Genomic DNA, 22,665 nt, shown 5'->3' with positions numbered 1-22,665 from the left:
ATGGACGTGGATAGAGTCGAAAGTCATTGCTAGGAGGTTGTGATCACTTTCTTTCGTTTTATAAACCTCAAAGGCCTTTGCGTTTGGGATTAAGGCCTGGGCTATGAAGATGTAATCGAGCGTCGCTGTTGCGGAATCTCGTTCCCATGTCGGGAAAGACGGCAGTTGGCCTCTTAGACTAACCATATTTTGGAAATTTCTGGCGTCCATCAGGTTTAACCAGAGTTCTCCTCTCATGCTCGCTGCTGTGTTTGTCAAAGGGCGAGAGAATAAGTTGCATTTGGCATTCAAGTCTCCGCAAATGATGATATGGTCAGTGCACAATTCCCTGTGAATTTATCTAATAAATCCGTCATTGTATCACAGAATTCCTTGTTGGTCGTTCTTTGAGGGTTCCAATAGGTGTTAATAATCCCAAGGTTTAACTTTCGATTTCCCTTTGAGGTTGCCTTTGGCTGGGACCACTCCGTCTGAATAGCTAAGACGCCATGGGCTTCCGCTATCTTTGCTTTTATGGTGATTCCAGATCCAATACGGATTGAAGTTAAAAGGCCTGACGATGGTCTGCCTAGAATGCCTTTCACTGCAGGTGATATTTTGGTGTTGTATCCATCTAGAACTGGCTTCTCCCTCAGCCAGGTCTCTTGGAGGCATATTATATCGAATTTTGCTAGATCTTGAGTATCGGGATTTCAGAGATGTTCATGCCCCCTCGTGTTCCAAGAACACATCTGAATAGGTTGATAGGAGTCTTCGACCGCTAGTTGAATTACATGGTCTGTGAATCGGCAGTTTTTGTTGGTTCGTTGCTAATGTTGAGAGTTGGGTTTTAGAACTTTTTTTAACCAGGACCATGGGCCAGTCAGAGCTCTTGTTTGAGTTTGTTCTGGTGCTTCTCTGTATTTTGAGCGAGACTCTTCTGCGTGGGTTCTGTATGACCCTCGACGTCTTTGGTTGGAATGTGTCTCATCTTTAGTTCTCAAATGATAAGCTCTACTCGTCCAGACACGTTGAGTATGTTAGGTCTTTCTCAGTGGTATTTTCCCGTTTCTGTGTTGTGGGTATGCTGTTTATTATTTTGTTGTATTTGAATGGTAGTATTCTCTGTTGTTGAACCTGATACCGACGGAGCTTGGGCAAGTTCCATTTCTAAGAAACCAAAGCCCAGTTGTTTCAGGGATTCAAGTGTTTCCTTCATTGGCTCCTGCCTTGGTAGGTTCTTCACATGCAAATATGCTTTGGCCTTATTTTGACTATGATAGGGCTCGATTAAGACGAAGTCTGTTGTAGACAGATGGGTCAAACTAGGCACTTTGGCCAATGTGGACATAACCATTCTTCTGTTCAGGATTAGGAACTTTTTTCCTTCTACTAGCTGTTCCATTTTGAAGAGGCGCTTTTGGCTCGTAGACTGTACCTGTAAGATTGCATGCTTTGGTCTTTTGTGATCTTGGTCGTTTGCTTGTGACGTGTTTTGCCGGTGTTCTTTGTTCGTTTCTCTGATGTTTTCTTCGCCAGAGCTCAGCTTGACAGCGTCTGTAGCTTGTGTATTACCAGACACTTCCTCGGGGAGTGGCTCTCTCCTCATATTTAATGAGGTCGGTATAGCTGAACTCGAGCTAACGAGGTTACTTTTATAAGACCCAGTTTTGGTGCAGAAGTACGAGCGTTATTTGATCTAGCTGTTTGGAGATGATTCACGATCGACTGAGGGTCTGTCAATTCCTCCTGATCCAAGTGCACTGTTAGATTCATTAAAGATGAGTCTACCACTGAGTGTGCCATCGAAGGATGTGAGTTGTCTAGCTCGATTATTGTTTGGTTTGGCTGTTTTACTGCGTCTTTCAATATGCTCAATTTCTCAACTTGCGGTAGCACCGATTTAAGTTGAGGAGCAGAACCTGGTTTTATGACACTGAACGTTAGTTGCCATTTGCTTTGTTTTATTTCTCTGAATGTCGTTAGAAGGTGGTAGTTTTTTGCTGGATTGAGCCCCATTTCCTGTGAGTTCTTTGTCTTCTTGATCGTCGCCTGTCTTTGCAGGTTCAATTATACGACTTATTTGGGTTTCTCGAGTGTTATGGCCCTTTATGATTTTGTCAGTCTTTCTCTGAGCAGCCGGATCTGAATTTAATTGAGATAATAGATCAGTTGTGAATGGTATTCGCAGTCTTACTAAGTCTTCTAGTCGTGCCATTCTTTGTTCCCAGAGGCATTCTTGTTCGATGTTTTTTTGATCAATTGCCGTGATGAAACCTTCCAAGAACATCACTTTTGAATTAGTCGTAGCTGAAATTGCAAATAGGTCTTTCATCGCGTCATTAAGTGATTCATACACCTTTACAAAAGGGGTCAGGGCCACCGTAATTGCTGACATTGTGGTAAACATATACGGGGTCTTTCTTTTTGACCCGTGCTCTTGATTCGGGGAGGGTACGTCGAGAGTTCTGTCTCTTACTGGCGTGGAAGTGCTTCTAAAAAAGTCTTTTTGTTTTGGTGACGGCAGTGAATCTTGATCGATTGTGTTCGATTTTTGAATTTCCTCCCCGAGCCGTGGACTTAAGATGGTTTGATTTGTATTGTCTCTTTGCGGTACTTTGACGGGCATAGTGATGGTTGAGTGAGTGTCTTTGTCTCGTTCCGAATCATTTGGTTCTGATGGTTGTATAGCTGATGTTGCTACTGAAGCTTGAGCCAAGGGTGAAAATGTTGCTTGTGAAATCTCCTTGGGAGAATTTGGGTATAGACAGTCGGGCTCGCGCAGAGCCACTGGAGCCGGATGGATTTTGTCTAGCGGTTTCTTTTTTTAATTGACCTCCATCATTCTTCTTTGCTTGGGGGAAGAGGGGATTTCTGCCACTGCATCCAGTAGTTCTGCATCCGAGAGCTCAACGTCTGTCTCCAATTTTCTTTTTGTATGCCTGACGAAAAAATCTTTTAATGCATGGGCCATTAAAGATTTAGGCAATATGAGTTTCCCAGGCTCAGTTTTCTTAGTGGTTGCTCGCTGCTTCTTTTGATGGTTAGCAGGCAATTGAGCACCATTTTCACATGATTTCCTTTGGTGCAACCCTTTCTTTTTCCGTATTGCTAAGGCCATTTGTCTTTGCTGAGCATAAGGCTCACTTGGATGTCTTTCTAAGGGGACTGCAATTTTTTATTCCTCAGCGGGGAGTGCCAGGTGTGCCTCCATTGTAGATGAAAGCTGTGACCCTACCAGTCCCTCTGATTTCGGAGGACTTGGCGCCAGGTGTAGTGGATGAACAATAAGTGCAACCGCATTGTCATTATCAACCCCTGGTTTCAAAGAACCTGGTTTTGTATGCACTTCTACTTGAATGGTATTTTTCTTATTTATATCCGATGGTAAGTCAATTTCTTGCTGTATTGCTGTATTGAGTGTGGTGCTGACGTGTGCAAAACTCGATCTTCGTGCCCCTCTTGCACGGATCGTTCCGATAGATTTGCAGTACTCAGTGATTTGTCTTGGTCCGGGCCGCTAGGTTCAGACCGCCGGTGCCCTTCGGCCCCGACAGGGCTCAACCCATTCGCCACGGCGGAGGCAGGCCGGTCCGACGGACTCATGACCGGGTTTCCTGCTGATGAACATGGTGGTACCTTGTCTACGTTCGCAGCCATCTTCGAGCCATTTTTAGGCTGTCTGTCGGGTAGGTGCGCATCAACAGGGGGGTGTGAATTAGACTTGGTACTTGTGGGTGCTTGCTCAAAAACTTTGTTTGCCAAGGGATCAATGTTCGCGTCTTGGGGGGGGGGGGGAGGAGGGCCCCGCACCCCTCTTCATCATCAGAAGATGACTGTGTCGCCGTCGGCAAAAGGGCATCTGACAGGCTTGACACGGACATCGAGGAGGAGGAAGATAGTACCTGTGTGGTCTCCCCCTTTCCGTTTCTTGGTTTTTGCTGCCGGCGAAGGTTTCCTTTGCCTTTTTTATTTCGGCGCTCCAGGCGTGTGTACTGACTTCGTAGTACACGGCCTAAGGGGGTTAACGGTTGGACCAGTTGTATGTAAGCCCCCTTTTTGGCCAGCCCGTCCAGTTGATTTCAACATGTCAGGAGAGGCCAATTCGGCCGTGGTGGCCGCGGACTGTTCTCAACTCCGCACTGTGCAACCCTTTTATGCCTCGTCAGTGGAAGGAGTCCAACCACGATGGTCCACAGGCCACAACCCCCACGGAACACCACTGAACACTTCTCCGTCACTTATCCGCTCCGCATCTGCCACTAGTAGAGCTTTTGAATGCTCTCAAAGCACACTGGGTAAACTGCTTAAGGTGAACGCAGCAGTCTTCCAGTGTTTTCTCTCTCGCCACTGAACACTTCTCCGTCACTTATCCGCCTATTGGCAAATAGGAGAAAACTGCATTTTGTACCCCAGTTGGCTTACACCAATTTAAGGTTATGCCTTTTGGACTAAAGAATGCACCTGCTACATTCCAAAGGACGGTAAACCAGGTTCTGACTGGGATGGAGGACTTCTGCATGGCATACTTGGATGACATTGCAGTGTTCAGCCAATCCTTGGAAGAGCATGTTGACCACCTAGGACATGTTTTGCAGGCTCTTGAGAAGGCCAATCTGACCATAAAGGCAAGTAAATGCCAGATTGGACAGCGTAAAGCGGTCTACCTTGGACATGAGATAGGAGGTGGAGAAATAAGGCCTTTGCCCAGGCTAATTTCCCAAACCTAGTGAGTCCCCCACTGGGGTTTGTTTTTTCTCCTGCTAAGAGTGAGACTCTTTTGCTCCCACTCTTAGGCATGATTTGAGAATGTCCTTTGACTTTGTAATGTGTTTTATGGGCTATGGGGTCTTTACCCCATAGGGCATCATGTGTTTTTGGTAAGTGTGTTACACAGCACCCTCAGTGCAGTAACACAGGGGTGTCATAGTGGCCCCCAAACATAGACTCCATACCCTGGGACTGACTAATGTCTCCCAGGGCATGTAAAGTCACCATTGGTTTTACTAGTCCAAAATTGTGAACAGAACCAGTACAAACCATCATATTGTGGAAGTACTGGAAGGGGTTAATTAGATTGCCACTGGGTCTGTTTCCAAGGGGGCACTGTCCAGCCCCCCCTTTTCGAGTTTCTGGCTGTTGGCAGTGGTCACCACTTTCCCCGACGAAAATAGAAGATCTTCTGCTGTAAGGGTCTTCTCCCTTTCAGCTGGTGGGGACAACCAGTTCGCCATTCGCCTTCCAGGACGTCCCTTGGTCGAATCGCCTGTACCAAGCACCCCGGCGGCCGGATAGCCAAGCTTCACCACTGTGACTGCGAATAAAAGGAACGCACCTGTTTACCGAACGAACTCCGCGGCTGGTCTCTTCCCTGGGCAGTGCAACGACTCCAAGTTTCCTCCTCGACAAGATCATCTCTTCCCCTGGTCGAAACCACAACTGCACCCGCTGCCAGGAACAACTGCCACCGCTGGAGCTTCCTCACTCTTTAAGGTACTGTGTTCCGCCTGGCCTCCCTTTCTTTAGCTTTCTAGCTTTACCTTTCACATCAAACCAACCTCCTTTGAACATTTCTGCAAAGACTTGAGTGATTTTTAAACTGTGTGATGCTGGGCACATTTCGCCTTGCTCCATTTAAAGTGGGCCTGGCCTATGAACTTTGGCTCTACAGTAGACTCTGCCTTCACTAACTTGCTGTGGTCTTAGAAAAGTGTTGGGAACTGTTATTTTCATGACCTGCCTTTTTGTCTCCCTTTAACTTAATTATTGAAGTGCCATCTAAGTTACGCGCTCACATCTGTTTTTACAAATAGTGGTGTTTTGACCTAGACTTGTCTAATAATTATTATGGGAGGTGTGTATACTTTATCTGACTGTGTTTGAACTTGCTTTGATTTAGAGTGCTTAGTGTATTTCCTAAAGTGTGTTTTAAATAAATAATTATATACTGTTGATACCAAGCTCTGGTCAGTGTTTGCTTGCTCTACTGTATTTTTAGCCCTATTGTGTATCCTCTGTATACTGCCCTACTCATCTTGAGAGAAGTCTGACTGCTCAGCAAAAGCTACCAGATAAATCTGGGTGGTGCAGACTGCTACCAATTGGGTTTACTGCTTACTCCTGTAGTCTTAATCTTCTTGCAGTTTTCCCCAAGGGAACTGCACAGGATTCTGCCTAACAAAGGAGACCTCCAAAAATGGAGAAAAATATACTTGGACAACGGGAAATGAGGTGATGGAATCCGAGCTGCTAGTACTGTAGATTGCAGGGGTTGTTTACTCCCAAATGGGGAGTTCCTCATTCAAACCCTGTTCTATAGTGTAAAGTCGTAAGATCCACCACACTTCTTTATTAACAAGGAGTGGGGGTTCAGTGCATCTTTGACAACATCTAACACCCACCACAAGATATCTTTAGTGGAGTGGCCATGTTCCATGTAATGGCTCACTAGCAGTGATGTTATTGTTTTGCACCCGATACGTAATCGGTGATCCGTGAGCCGAGTGTGGACCAGGCGAGTTGTCTTGCCAATATATTTCAAGCCACATGGGCATTGAATACAATATATGGCTCAAGGTGTTTTACAATTCGTGTGGTGTTTCAGAGACCAATTTTTGCCATCAAACGCAAAGATTTTATTGGCGAATTTGCGGACCGAACAGGATCCGCAGGGGAAATGACCTGTAAGCGGTCTAAGATCCCAACTGCTAGTTATGGATCTGTTCATCTTTTTCGGTGTGGTATGTACCAACTGATATCTGATGTTCTGCTGCCTGTTAAAGGCAAAAATAGGCAGAGTTTCATTTGGTAATGTGAGTTGTACAAGGGGCCAGAATTCTTTGATGATTTCTTTCACCACAAAAGTATCTGGGCTGTATGCCAGGGTGCAAAAAAAATGTTCTGTGCTGTCTTAACTTTAGTTTGGAAGAGAACATCTCGGGGTGTAAACCTTGCTCTTTTGTATGAGTCTGATAACAATTTTTTCAGGTATCCACGTTCCCCGAGTTTTTTTAGTAAGTTGTTCGGCATTGAGATCAAAGTCAGGTAAGAGGGTGCAATTACACCTGAGTCTTAGAAATTGAGCATATGGCAAGCTCTCATTCTGATTGCCTGGATGGAAACTGGTAAAGTGTAACAAAGTGTTGCAATCAGTGGGATTTTTATAGTGAACAGTACAGTTTATTATGCAAATGTTTTATTAGCAAATCAAGAAACGGAATTTGTTGATTGTTAGCTGTCATTGTGAACCGGATAGCAGTATGACATAGATTGAGCCGTGTGAGGAACCCATTCAAATCTGCCAGTGAGCCGTGCCAATCAAAATAATATCATCAATGTATCGATGTCAACAATTGATACATTGGCGAAAAGGATTCACATCAGAGAAAATGAATCTATCTTTAAAATCTGCCATGAAAATAATGGCAACGCTGGGGGCGAAAGCTGCCCCCATTGCAGTACCTTGGGTCTGCTGATAAAACTGTTCTCGATATTCCTAAACCTGGAAAGAACCCAACTCTACCGGACTCTTACCGCCCAATAGCACAAATTAATATGGACGAAGCTCTACACAAAAATTCTGGTGGAAAGACTCACCCGGCTGCTCCCTACAATCATAGGCCCAGACCAATCAGGATTAATTCCCAAGAGACAAACTGTGGACAACACACGTAGGGTGAGCCACCTGGTTGAAAAAGTGGAACACACCCATACCCCCGCAATCCTCGTTTCACTAAATGCGGAGAAAGCATTTGATAGAGTAGACTGTACACAGCTCTTCCACACAATGGAATACATGGTCTTTGGTTCAACCTATATGCAGATGATCATAGCCAACTATAAAATGAACTTGATGAGGATTTCGCTAAACAGCACTCTATCGAGTCAGGTACCCCTGCACAGAGGCACAAAGCAGGGATGCCCACTCTCACCTCTGTTATACGCGATTTGCTGGAGCCGCTACGGATTAGACTTCTAGAGGCACATCAGGTGAAAGGCATAAGAATGGGAGTGGAAGAACATAAAACAATGGCCTACGCGGACGACATGCTACTAGCCTTGTCGAACACTGAATTTTCACTCCCCGTGGTCCTGAAAGAACTAGACCAATTTGGACCCATCTCTGGACTAAAGATCAACAAGCATAATCCAGATATCTTGAACCTGACTGAGGATCCAGCAACGGTGGACAAACTGGCCAAACTACCTATCTGAACAAAGCCAAGGAAGGCATCGTGTACCTAGGGATTAGATCAACATCTTCAATAGGGGAGTTCTAGAACGCCAACTATCCGAACCTGCTATCGAAATTAAAAACAGATCTAGAGAAATGGAATCCTCTCAACATCTCCTGGTGGGGGAGACTGACGGTCATAAAAATGTCGGTCCTACCGAACTGCTCTATTACTTCTAAATACTCCCAATAAAAATTCAGAGAACGTTCTTCAGAGCGCTGAACAATATGGTGTCCACCTTCATATGGCAACACAAAACTCCTAGAATAGTGATGTCAACATTAACAGCTCAGAAAGACCAAGGGGGCTCACACGCCACCATTTCTGAAGATATTACGAAGCAGCACAGCTTAGAGTCATAAAGGAATGAGTGGCCCAGTCATCCCAACATGTCTGGACAAAACAAGAAAGGGTGGTGGCAGACTCCCCATCTCCAATCTACTATGGCTACATAAATGCTACAGACACCGGAACACCAAAATAAGTGAAGTGGTGGAAGCAGGGATTGAAGCATGGGACACAGCGGTCAAAAGAGGGATCCTAACGACATTCCCATCACCCTTCACCCCAATGCTTCGATACCCTGACTTCCAGCCAAGGGATGGACCAGAAATCAAACCTCAGCTGGGCACAAGCAGGATGCAACAAGATACGTGATATGTACAAGGGCCAATCCATTATGTCGTATGAAGAATGTAAACAAATGGTGGGGATAAAGTCCACAGAAGAATATAAATACACCCAACTAAAGCATTGGATCTAGTCTCCCCCCAACAAAGAGCAGGCCAAAATTGACCCCGTTTGAAGTCTATATGACAACAGACACAGGCTCCCAAAAGATAGTCTCCAACCTACACAAGAAGACATTCAATGGACCTACATAAAAAGATGGGAGAAGACACTGGGAGAAGCAATAACAAGGAACCAATGGGTAGATGTTTGGAACAAAATCCCTAAGCTGACAAGCTCCATACAGATGAGAGAAGTGTGGCAGAAAGTCATAGTTCAATGCCACTACACTCCGGAGAGGCTGCACCTATGTACCCGGCCACAATGCTGGCGAGGATGCACCACAACAGGAGATTGGAACCACATTTGGTGGAGCTGCCCAATCCTTCAACAATTCTGGGGAGACGTAAAAACTCAGACAGGGAAAATGATACTAAGGTCAGACAACATAGAAGAGAAGGTCTGGATGGCGGGCATGTGGGAGCCAAACCAAAGGGTCTACACAAAAACACAGCAGAGTGACGACACTGATCATTACGGCATGGCTGACGATCGGCCAACTATGGAAGCTAAAAAACCCACCCACAATATATGACTGGCTTCAAAAGGTTTGGAGATTCGTCTCTCTGGAGTGGATGACATACAAGCTCCAAGGGGCCCCGGAAGCCTTTCACTCGGACTGGGGCACCATCCTGTCCTATCTGCAAAGTGACTATATGATCCAATGGTGCTCACACAACATCAGAATCCTAGACATTTTGTGAACCTACCCACACCGCGGTATGAAGAATCAGAGACCACCACCCGAGGGGGGAGAGGAAGAGGGAGTTGGGGGGGGGGGGGGGGGGGGGGAGAGTTGTTATTAATGTTAAGATATGTAAAACCAATAAAGTATATGTTAAAAAAAATGGTCTACCATGACTGAATTGGGGAGAGGTGGGGGTGGAAGGGAGTTAGATTTGGGGGCTGGGTGTTAAGGGGTCAGACTCAGATGCTGTGGGGGTTCTGTGACAACGCTAATTGGGGCGTGGTAAGGGTGTTACTGTAGTGGTAAGGGTGTTACTGTAGTGAGCAAGGGGATTATGGAAGATGACAGGGGAACTGAGTGGGTTGACCAGGGCAGCGACAACATCCCTGGTGGCTCGACTGGTGTGACCACAATGTTAGGGATGCACCGTCAGATGCCTCAACGGGAGATAGGAAGGGCTGGGATTGGAAGGGCTGGGATTGGGGAAAGGGAGTGTCGGAGGGTAGCAGGAAGGAGGGAACTGAGGGGGCTTCCATGCAGTGGATGTTACAGAAGGATAGGGTAGGTTATCTAATCAGCGACCGGAAGGAGGCAAGGTGAACAGTGTCGAAGGGCTATGGCTGAGCTGACGGTGGCCACGTTAAATGCAAAGAGGCTGAACTCCCAAAACAAGAGATCCCTAACCAGTAACATGTTCCACAGGCAGCGCCTGGCGATCCTCTTCCTACATGAGACCCACTATAAACAGGGGGCTGAATCAATAATAAAGGGTAAAGACAAGGTAAAACTTATTGGGCCTCTCACATGGATCGCAAGGAGAGGGGTGTGGGGGCGGTAATATTGGTAGGGAAGGCATTCAAGAGGACGGAAGTCCAGATCAGGAGGGAGTTTGGGGGCTGGTTCCTGGGGATTAAGTGCCTCTACGAGGGAGTAAGGGTCACGTTGGCCATGCTATATGCACCCAATGTAGGGCAGGTGAGTTTCCTATGCCAGATATTCAGGATGTTGGAAGGCTGGGAAGAGGGGCCATGATCCTTGGGGGTGACTTCAACCTAGCTGCAGACCTGGCGTTCAATCTTTGTTCTGCAAAGGGAACTGGACCAAGGGTGGCAGGCAAGGAGAACATTGCCTTTCAGAATCTCCAGCAGGACAACCACTGGGTGGACATTTGGAGGGGTCACTGTCCAGGGCCAGGGAGCTATACATTCTTCTCTCCCCCGCATCAGTCATTTAAGAGTATAGATTTGTTGCTGGTCGGACGGGAACAGGTGGAGAAAAGAAGGGACCTAAAGTTGAGGTTGTAACATGATCAAACCACAAGCTGGTGGTGGCGGACTGGAGGTTGGTTAAGCTGTCCCAGCGACAGAGGTGCAATGACACGCTGGTTTTTTCCCGCTACTTCCTGAGGAAGGAGATGGGGCGTATTTTGAAACCAATGACAATGGGGAGGTATGTATGGCCACAGTATGGTAGTCAGCAAAGGCCACGTTCAGGGCACTACTTTATTGCGGAAGGGGAGAGGAAGAAAAGGGAAAAGGGGTTGAATGAGGCTAGACTCCAAGAGGACCTGAAAGCTTTAAGAGCCCATCTGACCCAAAAGGATTCTGATAGGGAGAGGCTCCTGGGAGAGATGAGGGACAAGAGGTGGGAGCTCCACTCTGCAACAATAGGGGAGGTGGTGAAGAAGATGAGGTTCGGGCAACAAAAGTACTACGGAAAAAGGAGACGCGGTAGCCACGCTACTGGCAAACAGGGTGGGGGATGCAGAGAGGAGAGTGGATAAGATACGATGGGCTGATGGGGTCGTGGTAGGGAGAGGAGAAGATATTCCGGCCCAATTTGCAGAATACTATCGGGACTTGTATGCCAGGCCGCCAGAGGCAACAAGGGAAGAGGTGCATAGCTATCTAGAGTGTGTGCGGCTCCCTAAACTCTCAGTTGCCAAAAAGGAAGCGCTCAAAGAGGTGATCGCGATGGTGGAGGTGTTAGAGGCCATACAAAAGCTAAAAGCAGGCAAAGCCCCGGGGGAGGACGGGTTCACCTCAGACTTCTACAAACAGTATGAATCCCTCTTGGCAGCACCCTTGGTCAAGCGGTTTAACTCAATTGTGGGGGAAGGCAGCATACCACGGACGTTCCTCCGGGCCTAGAGAGCAGTAACCCCTAAACCAGGAAAGGACCTAGCCAACTGTGCTTCATACTGACCCATCTCCCTATTAAATGTGGACACTAAAATCTTTGCCCGGGTGTTCGCGTCACACCTGGAGTTATGCCTCCTGCGACTGATACACGCAGACGAGACATGCTTCATCATGCATAGATAACGTGCTGATAATCTCTGTAAGACATTGCACATCCTCAACGCGCCTGGGGTGGCGAAGGAGGGGGGTCCTACTTTTGGCCTTAGACGCCGAGAAGGCTTTTGACAGAGTGAGCTGGGCCTTCATGGGGGAGGTTCTTTCAACCATAGGGATGGCCTGAGATGGGGGATGGATCACAGCACTATACTCTGAACCGATGACCCTGGGGGTACGTCACAGGCCTTCCCGCTGCAGTGGGTTACGAGACAGGGGTGCCCGCTCTCTCTGCTGCTTTATGCCTTGGTGATGGGGCTGTGGGGCTGAGGAAAGATGAGGGAATGGGGTTGGGGGAGAGTCTTAATAGGGGGATTAATGTGTAAAATCAGTCTCTTTGCAGACAATGCTTTGCTCTACATCACCAAACCAGTGCAGTCAGTCCTGCGCTTGTTGGAGGGTTCAGTACGATACAGGGAGAAATCGGGCTATAAAGTTAAATTGGGAAATCGATGGCCTGAACTGTCGGTGGGTTGTCAGGGGCGGAGAGGGACTATATAAGGGGGTTTCCTTTTCAGGTTCAAGAGGACGTCTTTCGATAGTTAGGGGTGTAGGTGTCCCGCCAGTACGGCAACCATTTCTCCAAGAATTACTTTTTTGGTCAGCGGTACGAAAAGACATGGAGAGGTGGACAAGGTTGAAGCTTACATGGATGACCTCCTTCCTCAGTGACCGTCTGTCCCCGGTTACTCTGGGCACTTTCTCCTCCCCCATCTCTTTATCCACTTGTGGTGTCCCCCAGGGCTCCAACCTCTCTCCCTGGCTCTTTAACACCTACCTTGCTCCACTGGCACACTTCATTTCAACCTTCTCCCCTAACTTCAAGTGTTAAGCAGATGACACACAACTCTTCTCCAAACTTCCGTCTGACCCTCTCCTTGCTTCTTCCATCATTCCGGACTGCCCATCTCCCATCCTGTCCTGGTGCACTTCCAACTATCTCTGCCTCAATGCCAGCAAAACTGAGATCCTTCCTATTGGGCCCCTGCTTCCTCTTTCTTCCACTCACTCTGGCCATCCTCTATGGCTCTCCCCCATCTCCTTCATCCGAAGCCAGAAACCTTGGAGTTATCTTTGACACCTCTCTTTCCTTCTTCCCTTACATTCCGGACCTTGAAAAGAAGTCCCACTTTCAACTTTCAACTCTTCCTTCTCAAAATAATTCTCTCCTTACCTTCTTCCCCCCAGAAGCTCAATGTCTCCAGAGCTCTGGTTCTCTCTAGGCTAGACTACTGCAATAGCGTTTTCCTTAATCTACCCTCTTCCTCTCTGGGACCCCTCCAGCTAATTCAGAATAGGGCAGCAAGACTTATCCTTGGCCTCAAGCCCAGAGACCGCATCTCTCCAGTCCTAAAAACTCTCCACTGGCTCCCGGTTATTGCAAGGATCAAATCCAAATCCCTCTGCATCATCCATGAGGCTGTCTGGGGCCAGGGACCTCGCTATCTACAACGTGCTCTTACTAAATACGCTCCCTCTAGATCTTAACGTCCCTCCGGTACCAACTCCCTGTGTGAAGCGTTTCGCTAAACAGAGGGCTGGTGGCCGATCTCTTTCCTCGGCTGGATCCTCCTTCCGTTCCTCCCTCCTCTGTTAATTCCACAGTTGCTGAGATTGGTGACCAGGGCCCTTATGTGTCATTCTGGGTCCTGGCCTCCGGGACTAAATCACCTTCACCCTCTCCCAGCACTTGCCTAGACACCCACTGGCCTATGCCATTGTAGGCCTTCACTTACCGATTTATTGGCAGATTACCTCTCTCTAGCACCTCTTCCACTGGGCACTATCTGCTGCTCACTCACAAGCACAGGCACTCCTTGCACTTACCCCCCAATCCCTCTTTCCCGCTCCTCTCTCTGCACTTGCACATTCTGAATGCTCACAAGGCCTAATAGGTCCGTCCTAATACTTCAGTGTTTTCATTGTTTTCCAATCCCATGTTCCCTCCCTCCCTGAGGGCGCTTTGAAACACAATTTACTTGCGGTATAAGTGCATTACAAATACACAATAAATAAATTAAATAAATGGCATGCCTAAACTGTATTAAAATGGTGGTACTTGCCAAATTTCTATTTCTATTCCAAATGCTCCTGGTGATGGTCCCTATTTTGAAGATGTCAAGGCAGCCCTGATAAGTTTCCTTTGGGCAGGTGCCAGGAATAAGATTGCCTATAGGACAATGATGCTGCCGAAGAAAGGAGGGGGTGTGGGATTTCTGGATCTCTTGACGTACTACAGGGCTTCCCACCTTTGTGCATTGGTGGACCATATGGACCCGCACACAGACCAACAGTAGGGTACCCAGTCTCCCTAGAAGAATGGCTATGGGTGACAAGGTCCCCCATCCCAAGGAGACTGTTGTATCACCTAGTCCTAGAAGTCCTCTGGTCCCTACGAGGGAAGGGGGGGGGGGGGAAATAGGTGGCTGTCGACGAGGCATCGCCCCTGAGTTGTATTTGGGCACCACTTTGGTACCAGGCGGGATTGAGCAGGGCCGGTCAAATGTGGGAAGAGGGGGGCTTTTATCTCATTGGATAGGTTAAAAGAGTGTTTGCGCGGTGGAAACCTATCGGTAGTCTGTTATCTACAGCTTTAAGGGGTGCTGACGGGTGGTCCATGGGGTGAGAACATAAGGAGAGGATTGACAGACTTTGAGCAGCTCTTGCTGATAAGGCCGGGCTCAAGGGGCTTATTTTGCGGCTGTATAAAACAATGCTGTTGGCGGAATCAGGGACCCACTCCCAGTTAGAATTAGATGGGGGCAAGATTTGGGGGAAGGGCATAGATGACGCCTTATGGGCACTGATGTGCAGAAGAGTCTCCTGCGCAATGGCTTCCCTGCATTATAGACATCAGGCCCTGAAGTTGCTGCAAAGATCGCACTATCCACCAGCGCTGCTGTCTTGAATGGGTAATGGGCAGGACCCACATTGCTGGAAGTGTAATCGGGTGAAGGGGGACTACGGTCATTGGTTGGGTTGTCACCTGAGAGAAGTTCTATCATGAATAAAGGGCGTTGACGAGATACACAGTGGGTTCTCACAGTGTTTCCTCCTTTTTGGGGTGCAACTAGAGGAGGAGGTTGAGGATGGGCATATAGTGCAGGTTACGTTGGCGGCAGCTAGATGTTGCCTAGCCCAGCTGTGGAAAAGTAAACGCATGCCTGTGGAAAAAGAATTGGTGGGGAAGGTCCTCGCCATATATACAATATGGAATTCCATACACATCTTTTGGACGAATACCAGTCCAATATTGAAGGTCGGTGGGGGCCATTTTTAAAAAATGATGGCCTGTAAGTTAGGCATGGTATCAAACAGTCAGACAGACAAGTTATCACAGTTCAAGGGTGTTTATTGAACTTCAATTGGGTTTAAAAAACGCTCATCTAATCCTAAATCTAAATATGGGAGCAAGCTACGACCATCAAGTAATAATAACGCAGTCCTAGTCGAGTCTTTCAAAATAAAAGTGCCTATACTAATAAACCTATTGCCAATCCATACCTCCAAATACAGATAGCGTGGGAAACAATGTTATGCAAAAGAAAAGTGTTCAAGAAATGATATGTCCGGACATTCAAGCCGCTGGCATCCCTTCCCCACGTTTTCAGCAAGGGACAAGGCGGCACACTCATTCAGAAAAGTAAATGGATGCTAATGGCCTCCAAGAGTAGCCATACATAACAAAGACATTCTGCTTGTATAGGCAGGAGCTTTCTGTGAGCTGCCTGTGCATGAAGGTTCGTAAGCCTCAACAACTGCTGTTGCTATTGCTGACTATTCTAGCTGCACAATGCATTAATTAATCTGTTTTTATCAGACTTTGCATCTCATCAATTAACTCTTTTACTGCCCTTGGGATGTGTACAAACATCCTAATTTCCATAAAAAGCATATACAGTCAGACAGTGAAAGGGTTAAGCAGCAAAGCTTGAAACAAGACCATAGCAGAGGTGCTAAAGTGTATGAGGTCAAATGTCTATCAAGTAAATTCTTTGTTATGAGCAAGAAACACCTCACCTTAGGAACGCCGAGTCCCTGAAGTAGAAGAATGCCTTGGGATGAGAGGTGCGGTCCACATGCTGTAGGAACTGCATAGCTTCAAGCTCAGTGATTGATGCCCCTTGACGATATGACTGCAGCTGAAGGGAGAACATCAGAACAGTGAATCTGTGCATGAGTGCTGACAGACTACACTCATCCACCTTTCAAGCGGCACAATCTATCCTAGTTAACGCACAAAGGAATTCCAAACCTCAAAAATTCAAACCCGGTAAGGTTTCTGTGGCATTGAAGTCATATTTTGTAGCTTTGCAAGCCTTACCTTATGGAATGAGCGAATCTCTGAGATTTCCATGTTTCCAACCATGGAAGTAATGGTTAACTTACCTGTAATGCCAAATCTCCAGGAAGGGTAGCTTGCCAATTATTTAAAAGATTTAGAAATCTCCCTGAGTCAGGAAACTCTAGAACATTTTAATATTAATTAAAAATTACAAACCAAAAGTAACGCACAAAAACATAACTAGGATATGTGTACATGTAAATCTCGACATTCCACAGAACAGAGCACTTTAAAATATCGTACTTTCACAACTATTTCAGTTCAACATTTGACATAGCTAGTTTTCAATATAAATGTTTTAGGGGACAGAGATAGTCAAGCTACAAGATAGTTGTTGGTACTTGAGCTCTGACAGCACAGCTCCACTATTTGGAACAATGATCTTCCCTTAATAAATGATACCTTCTTGCTGCCCTGGGAACTGAAAGAGAAACCTGCCAGGAGACTGCAGTATTCAAAAGATGGATGGATGGGGATAAAGCCGGTGGTAGATACTACTCATTCATATACTTGGAGCTACATGTTAAGATAGCAGAATACGATCCGTGACACCCTCGGCAGCCGGACTCCACCTTTGGAGTCGGCGAGCTTGTGCGCTAGAAAGAATGACCTGAAGGTAGGGGAAATGGAGCCCAATCTGAGTTGCCCCAAAGATGACCGCATTGTAGGAGCTTTGGACAGGGTGCCATTGACAGTAGAGGAAGCCTGCGAGGAGGTGCTTAAAGTGCAGTACAGATCTTAACAGAGCCAGTGAGTGACCAACACAGACTCAGGAAGTCTATGACACAGATGACAATTTTTGACAAAAGGCTTGAGGGACACCTCTGTAGAAATCCTCCAAACTCCCCCTATACACCTACACCATTCCCTACTTCAGTGGAAACTTTGCATATTACAATTCTATGCAGAGCGTAACAGACTGTCCAGGAAGGTTTTCACTACATGTTAAAGTATGTTTGCTTATGTTTTGACTTCCACCCTCTGCTGCCTGTGTAGAGTGGACCTCCAAAGAGCAGTGCCCTTGTCTAACTAGTGCAGAGCCCACAACATATGCACAGGCCAAATAAACAGCAGCAGAGAAGGGGCTAGTGGAGTAACAGAAGCAGTGAGGTGCGTCGGCTATACCAGCAGGCAAGAGAGAAGCGGTCCATGAAGCAGCGGGAGGATCGGCAGGACAGGGAAAGCTTCCCGGAGACATGGCCAGTGCTGCAGCCCCACACCAAGCAACACAGTGAGTCTGCCCAGGAGCGCTTGGAGCAGTGGGAAATTAACCATATATGACCAACTAATAAAAGAAAGACTATTCGGGTGAATTCCCTTAAGTCAATTTGGGGAAAATTCAGAATAAATACATCAGCAAATGAATTAACTGTGATAAAGCTAGAGGAAACGTTGATTCTAGTGAAGAGAATTGGTGATGAACTAACATGAAAAGTAATGCTAACAAACAAAGCCAAACAAGCAAGCATAAGTGAATGATTGTGATGAACGTTGTCAAGAGGCAACCAGGCATTGTCAAGAGTCAAGCAAGGATTGCCCAGAGTCAAGCAGATATTATTGCATATTAATGAAAAAATGAATGGTCATGAAGAAACTTGAAACAGTGAATACATTTCCTAACAGGAGAGTGTACTGTGTAGATCTTTGCAAGTTAACGCTACTAAACTAGTGAATGGTGATAAAACAAGCAATAATAAAGCTTGAAGGGCACTTGAAAGGATAATAAGCCAAGCCTTACTGTGAAGCTGAAACTGTGGCAAGATACCTTTGAAGCAGATCCAAGTAAGGTGTGTTGGTTGCGTAACCTGTAATGGGTGGACCGTCTGGTCCAACAACTGCGCCTAGACTGAATTCACCCACCTAAGGAAAAGCCACTTTGTGATTGAATAAAAGAAAACCTAGGTGAACTGAAATTGAGGAATTAAAATGTATAAATTGGTGAAATATAACGAAATCCAAAGAGCTGGGAATTATCCCAGGGAATTGTGTTATTTTGGACCAGTGGATATCCCAGGAATTGTGTTATTTTGGAACATTGAAAGACTGGAAAGTTTGGGGAAGCCCCTCTTTTGTAACGTGAACTATTTGAACCTTGGGGAAGAGAAACCCCTTTTCCACCAACGAGCTGGAAAAAGCTCTGAACATTTATTTGAACACTGTTCATTGGATGCTGACATCCCTACACATCGTATACAATTATATGTGAGGGCAAGTATAGGGTTTGTACACAGGCAGACATTTGCTTTGGACTTCCTGACACAAACTATCATTAGTTTTTATTTAGGTAGGGATATCCCACCTTTGTATGGGGCAAGTTAGGCCTTTTTCCAACCCTCCTGTTAGGAAGAATTCTCATTTCATGGCTAATTTACCTTACCTAGTGAGTCCCTCAGCAGCTTTGCTGGATCTCTGGAGTTGTTGCTTTCCACTTGGTAAGAGTGTGAGCTTTTCCCCCACTCTTATTTGTATTTTGCTATGTGTTTTTACCTGTTTTTGTGATTGTGGGCTCTGGAGTACACCACTTCAGTAGCTCCTTTTTGTGAGTCACACAGCACCTTCTGTGCAGTGGCACAGGGTTGTCGTTCAGACTCCCCCCAGACTCCATTTCTGCGGCGACTACCGTCCCCCAGAAAAGGGTAAAGTTACCATTAACTTTACTTAGTCAAACTTAACCTCAGATCCAGTACACATCCTTTTTACGTGGAGTGCTGGAAGGGTTAACTCTTAACGCTTTTTACCTGTACCTCCTAGAGCAGCATTTTCACTCTTAACATTTAGGCATGGCTGGTGGCAGTGGTATCTACCCTAAATTTCTACCACGCTTATCTTATATAACCATGGTAATATTGTAGGCTATTGTGTTAGCCTCAGACTTAAACCCGCTTGACAAAATCCATTTTTGTTTGGCTCCGGTGCGGTTTATTCGCCATTTCTTTTTGTTAAACTCCTTCTGTTTTACTTTGCGTGGCAAACCAGGTTTGCCTTCTTTGTTGACTGTCTTTTGGCAGGCTTCTAACTAGAAGCCCTCCTCAGGGCGCATGGGTGTCTAGGTGGGATGAATGTGATGAGGGGTGTAGTCACCCCCTGCACAAGGTATCCTAGGAAACCCAAGTCACACTTTGACATGATTGGACAAGGTGGTTGTCTGGGCTGGACAACCCCCCTGCTGGGTGATTGACAACCAGGCTGTGTGAATGGGGGTTTTGCACATAAAAGGCAGGTCTCTTGGGCTGGAAGTCAGAGAGTCGCCACTGGAACTACAAGGAACCGACGAGAAGTGGAGGAGAGGTTGACTGCTGCAACTACCCCATACCAGTGAAGCCCTGCAGCAGTCCTGAGCTATCTACCCTTCAACGACTAAGAGGAGATCCAGTCCGGAGTCTTCTTCCCTTGAGCCTGGTGGGTATAACCAGCTCATCTTCTTCAGCCAGAGGTCGCCTTCTTGGTCGAAATCGCTTCAGCCTGCTGTAGTGGTCCGGATAGCCACTTGAAGAACCTCTCCTGTTTTTAAGGAGCGCACCTTTTATTCATTGTCGCTGCTGCCGGCCTCATCTCTGTGTGGTGCGGAACCCCTCATTGTCCTTCGTGCTGAAGCTGCGGGCTAGCGTGGGTCTGCGGGAAACCAACAGGAACAACTGCCGTGGCACCAGCTTCGTTCTTTGAGAAAGGTACTGTGTCCTGTTTGAGGAATTTTGGGTGCAATCCCTATTTCTCTACTTTAAGGCTTGTCCTTACTTTTCCCACCTTCTTATAACTTTTGCTTCCGAACATTGACAATATCAAAGTATTCCTGGCAAAGTTGAATCTCGAACTATCCGACTGTGTGATCCTCGACAACAGGCACCCGGTGTCACTTGACTTTGGCTCCAGCCCCTTGACTCTTGAATTCCTGTCTATGTGTGTTCTTCGATTCTGTCTGCCTAACCAACATATTGTCTGTGATTTTTCCCCCCAACTCTCTCTGGGTATTTTGGGTGCTAAGTGTGTTTTTACCCCGGTAGCATTTCTTGCAGCGGATGCGCATTTATCTAGTAGACTGAACTGTCAAAAAGTGTTCCAAATTGTATTCACGGTAACGTGTTCTGTTTCATAACACTGGTCCATTCAAACACAGGGTACTTACCTCGAAAAATACTGTACACAGTAAATTGGTTAGTTGTAGTATATTTTACGTATGGTTTTTGAATTAATAGAAGTGTCGTGTTAATAACAAATGGTTTAAAAGTAAATGTACTTTTTTTACCTGAAACCTTGAGTCAGTGTTTGCTTGAGTCACAGTAATTGCGGTACCTTTGTGTAATCTCTGCTACTGCTCATATACTCTTGAGATATGTCTGGCTGCTCCGCTACTGCTACCACTATAACCTAGTAGTACAGGCTTGTACCAAAGGTAACATTTGTATTGCCACCTGTAGTCTTAATTGTGTGTAGTGGTCCCTAAGGGCACTGCATGGAATTCTGCCTAACACCTCCTTTTTTAGTTAATAAAAGGTTTATATGCCAAAACTCTATTCAGTTGTCTGTGTCTACTTCATGATGTCTTCACACAACGTAAAACCGGAGTGCTTTAAGCTCCTCTTCCACAATAGTCTCAGTGATGTTCTTTAGACCGCTGGTCCACCACAGACATTTCTCCATGGTCCCACTAACATTGGAGCTCCTGCCCAAATTAATATTTTCAATGCAGCCATTTGAAATGTGCAGGCTCTCAGATTCCTGCTTCCTGCAGGTGTTGCGTTGCTCGGGTGTTTCTGCGATAGCGTCTGTTCTCTTCTCTCTCTGTCCATTACTGGAGATTGTGTTATAAGGCATACTCATCTCAGTGGACTGGTACATTCTACTTAAAGGGACATCATCCTGTTAAAATAATGATCCCAGTTTGAACGTACAGAGATTTTCTGAGTGAGAAAACCTCTCTTGTAAACCATTGTTTTTGTGACTGTGGGGAGTTCCTCACAGGAACAGGAGTCCTTGTACCCTAAGGGAGAGTCTCTCCCGGTGAGGTCCCACTTGCCTCTACCCTTGTGATGGCATTGCTGAGCGGGGTCGCCTCACAGGAAGGGACTCCCCTTGGGGAGAAGGGATGAATTCCCTTGATCCGTCACACTAGCATGTTCAGGGCGGATGCGCAGAGTGAACCTGCCGGCAAGGAACTACAAAGTCAGGGACACTACCAGAACAGATTCACAGAGGCAATGTTAGATACATTGAGCCCAAAAGCTATGCATGGAACGGTCCTCTTTTCAGCCACTAATGCCCGTGGAGACTGCCGAGCTCCAAAATAATGGGTCAGTTTAAATAGTGTTTGAGGCGATCCAGGCTAGCAATGTTTTCAGAGGTAGAGCTTGGAGTAGACAAAGAGCTCAAACTAACCATTCTTTTGTCACAAAATCTAATAAGTTTGTGTGGAACTATGTTTTGTAAAACTTAATATTCTTTGGAGGCAAAAAGTCATTGTAACTGAAAATAATACCGGACATTTAATCAGATGCCCTCGCCATCGATTTAATAGCTTCTGAAGGTCGATTCTTCCCTGTCAAAGGGAACTTTACAGAAAATTAAAAGCTGAAGAGGAGGAGGATGAAAGGAATCTCCAGGCTTTCAGTGGAGATCAACCAAGCAGCTCTACAATACTTAACATACATAGTTTGAGGCCTGAATAAGTGAGAATATAAGAAATGTATCGAATATTCGTATTTGTGTATTTCTATTCTGAAATGTCTTTATATTCAATATGGCAAAGTGACCGCACTGACTTTGCGACGTCGACCTGCGCACGGTATCCGCAGGTCCACATCTACAACTGCAGCTGCCTGCATTAACAGTATATCCAAAGTCAAAAGTCATAAACCAATCCCTTTGGATATTTGGAGAAAAAAAACCCAGAATAAAAGACATAATTCTACTCTTTTTTTTAATAAAACCAAAGCCCGGACTGGTTCCAGGCAGTGGTATTTTGTACAGGGAGGGGATGGACCATACAGAAGACCCATTCAGTCACCTAGGCCAGGAAGAAGGCTGGAAAACAAGGCTGGGCGAGAGGGTCCAAACCATGTCAACAAATCAACTATAAAGGGACAACAGCTCCCATAATCCCTTGTTTCTCACAGGGGAAAACCCAAACCAGACCAGAAATATACACTTACAGATTTGGAATCAGAAAGGTAATGGGTAAGACTGGTAACCCACAGGAGTGTTGTTCACCCCCTAAATGGGAGGAAGCAGCCTTAGGCATCATAAAACTCTCGTCCTTTCAATGTCCTCAGTGGCAGCGGG

At 46.2% G+C, this 22,665-nt stretch overlaps 1 protein-coding gene across 5 annotated transcripts in view; it reads right to left on the bottom strand.

Moving 5' to 3' along the window:
* The window catches only part of TEP1 (telomerase associated protein 1), a 2,409,067-nt gene that overhangs the window by 1,219,041 nt on the left and 1,167,361 nt on the right, over positions 1-22,665 (bottom strand). For all 5 annotated transcript variants that reach the window (XM_069651741.1, XM_069651744.1, XM_069651746.1 and 2 more), the window contains one exon: positions 16,065-16,186. In XM_069651741.1, the coding sequence (XP_069507842.1) occupies positions 16,065-16,186 (122 nt within the window). The remainder of the gene's footprint in view (positions 1-16,064; positions 16,187-22,665) is intronic.

Source organism: Ambystoma mexicanum, chromosome 3p (genome assembly GCF_040938575.1).
Source record: "Ambystoma mexicanum isolate Mex_15411 chromosome 3p, UKY_AmexF1_1, whole genome shotgun sequence".
NCBI lineage: Eukaryota > Metazoa > Chordata > Amphibia > Caudata > Ambystomatidae > Ambystoma > Ambystoma mexicanum.
This window is presented reverse-complemented; position numbering and strand designations above follow the sequence as displayed.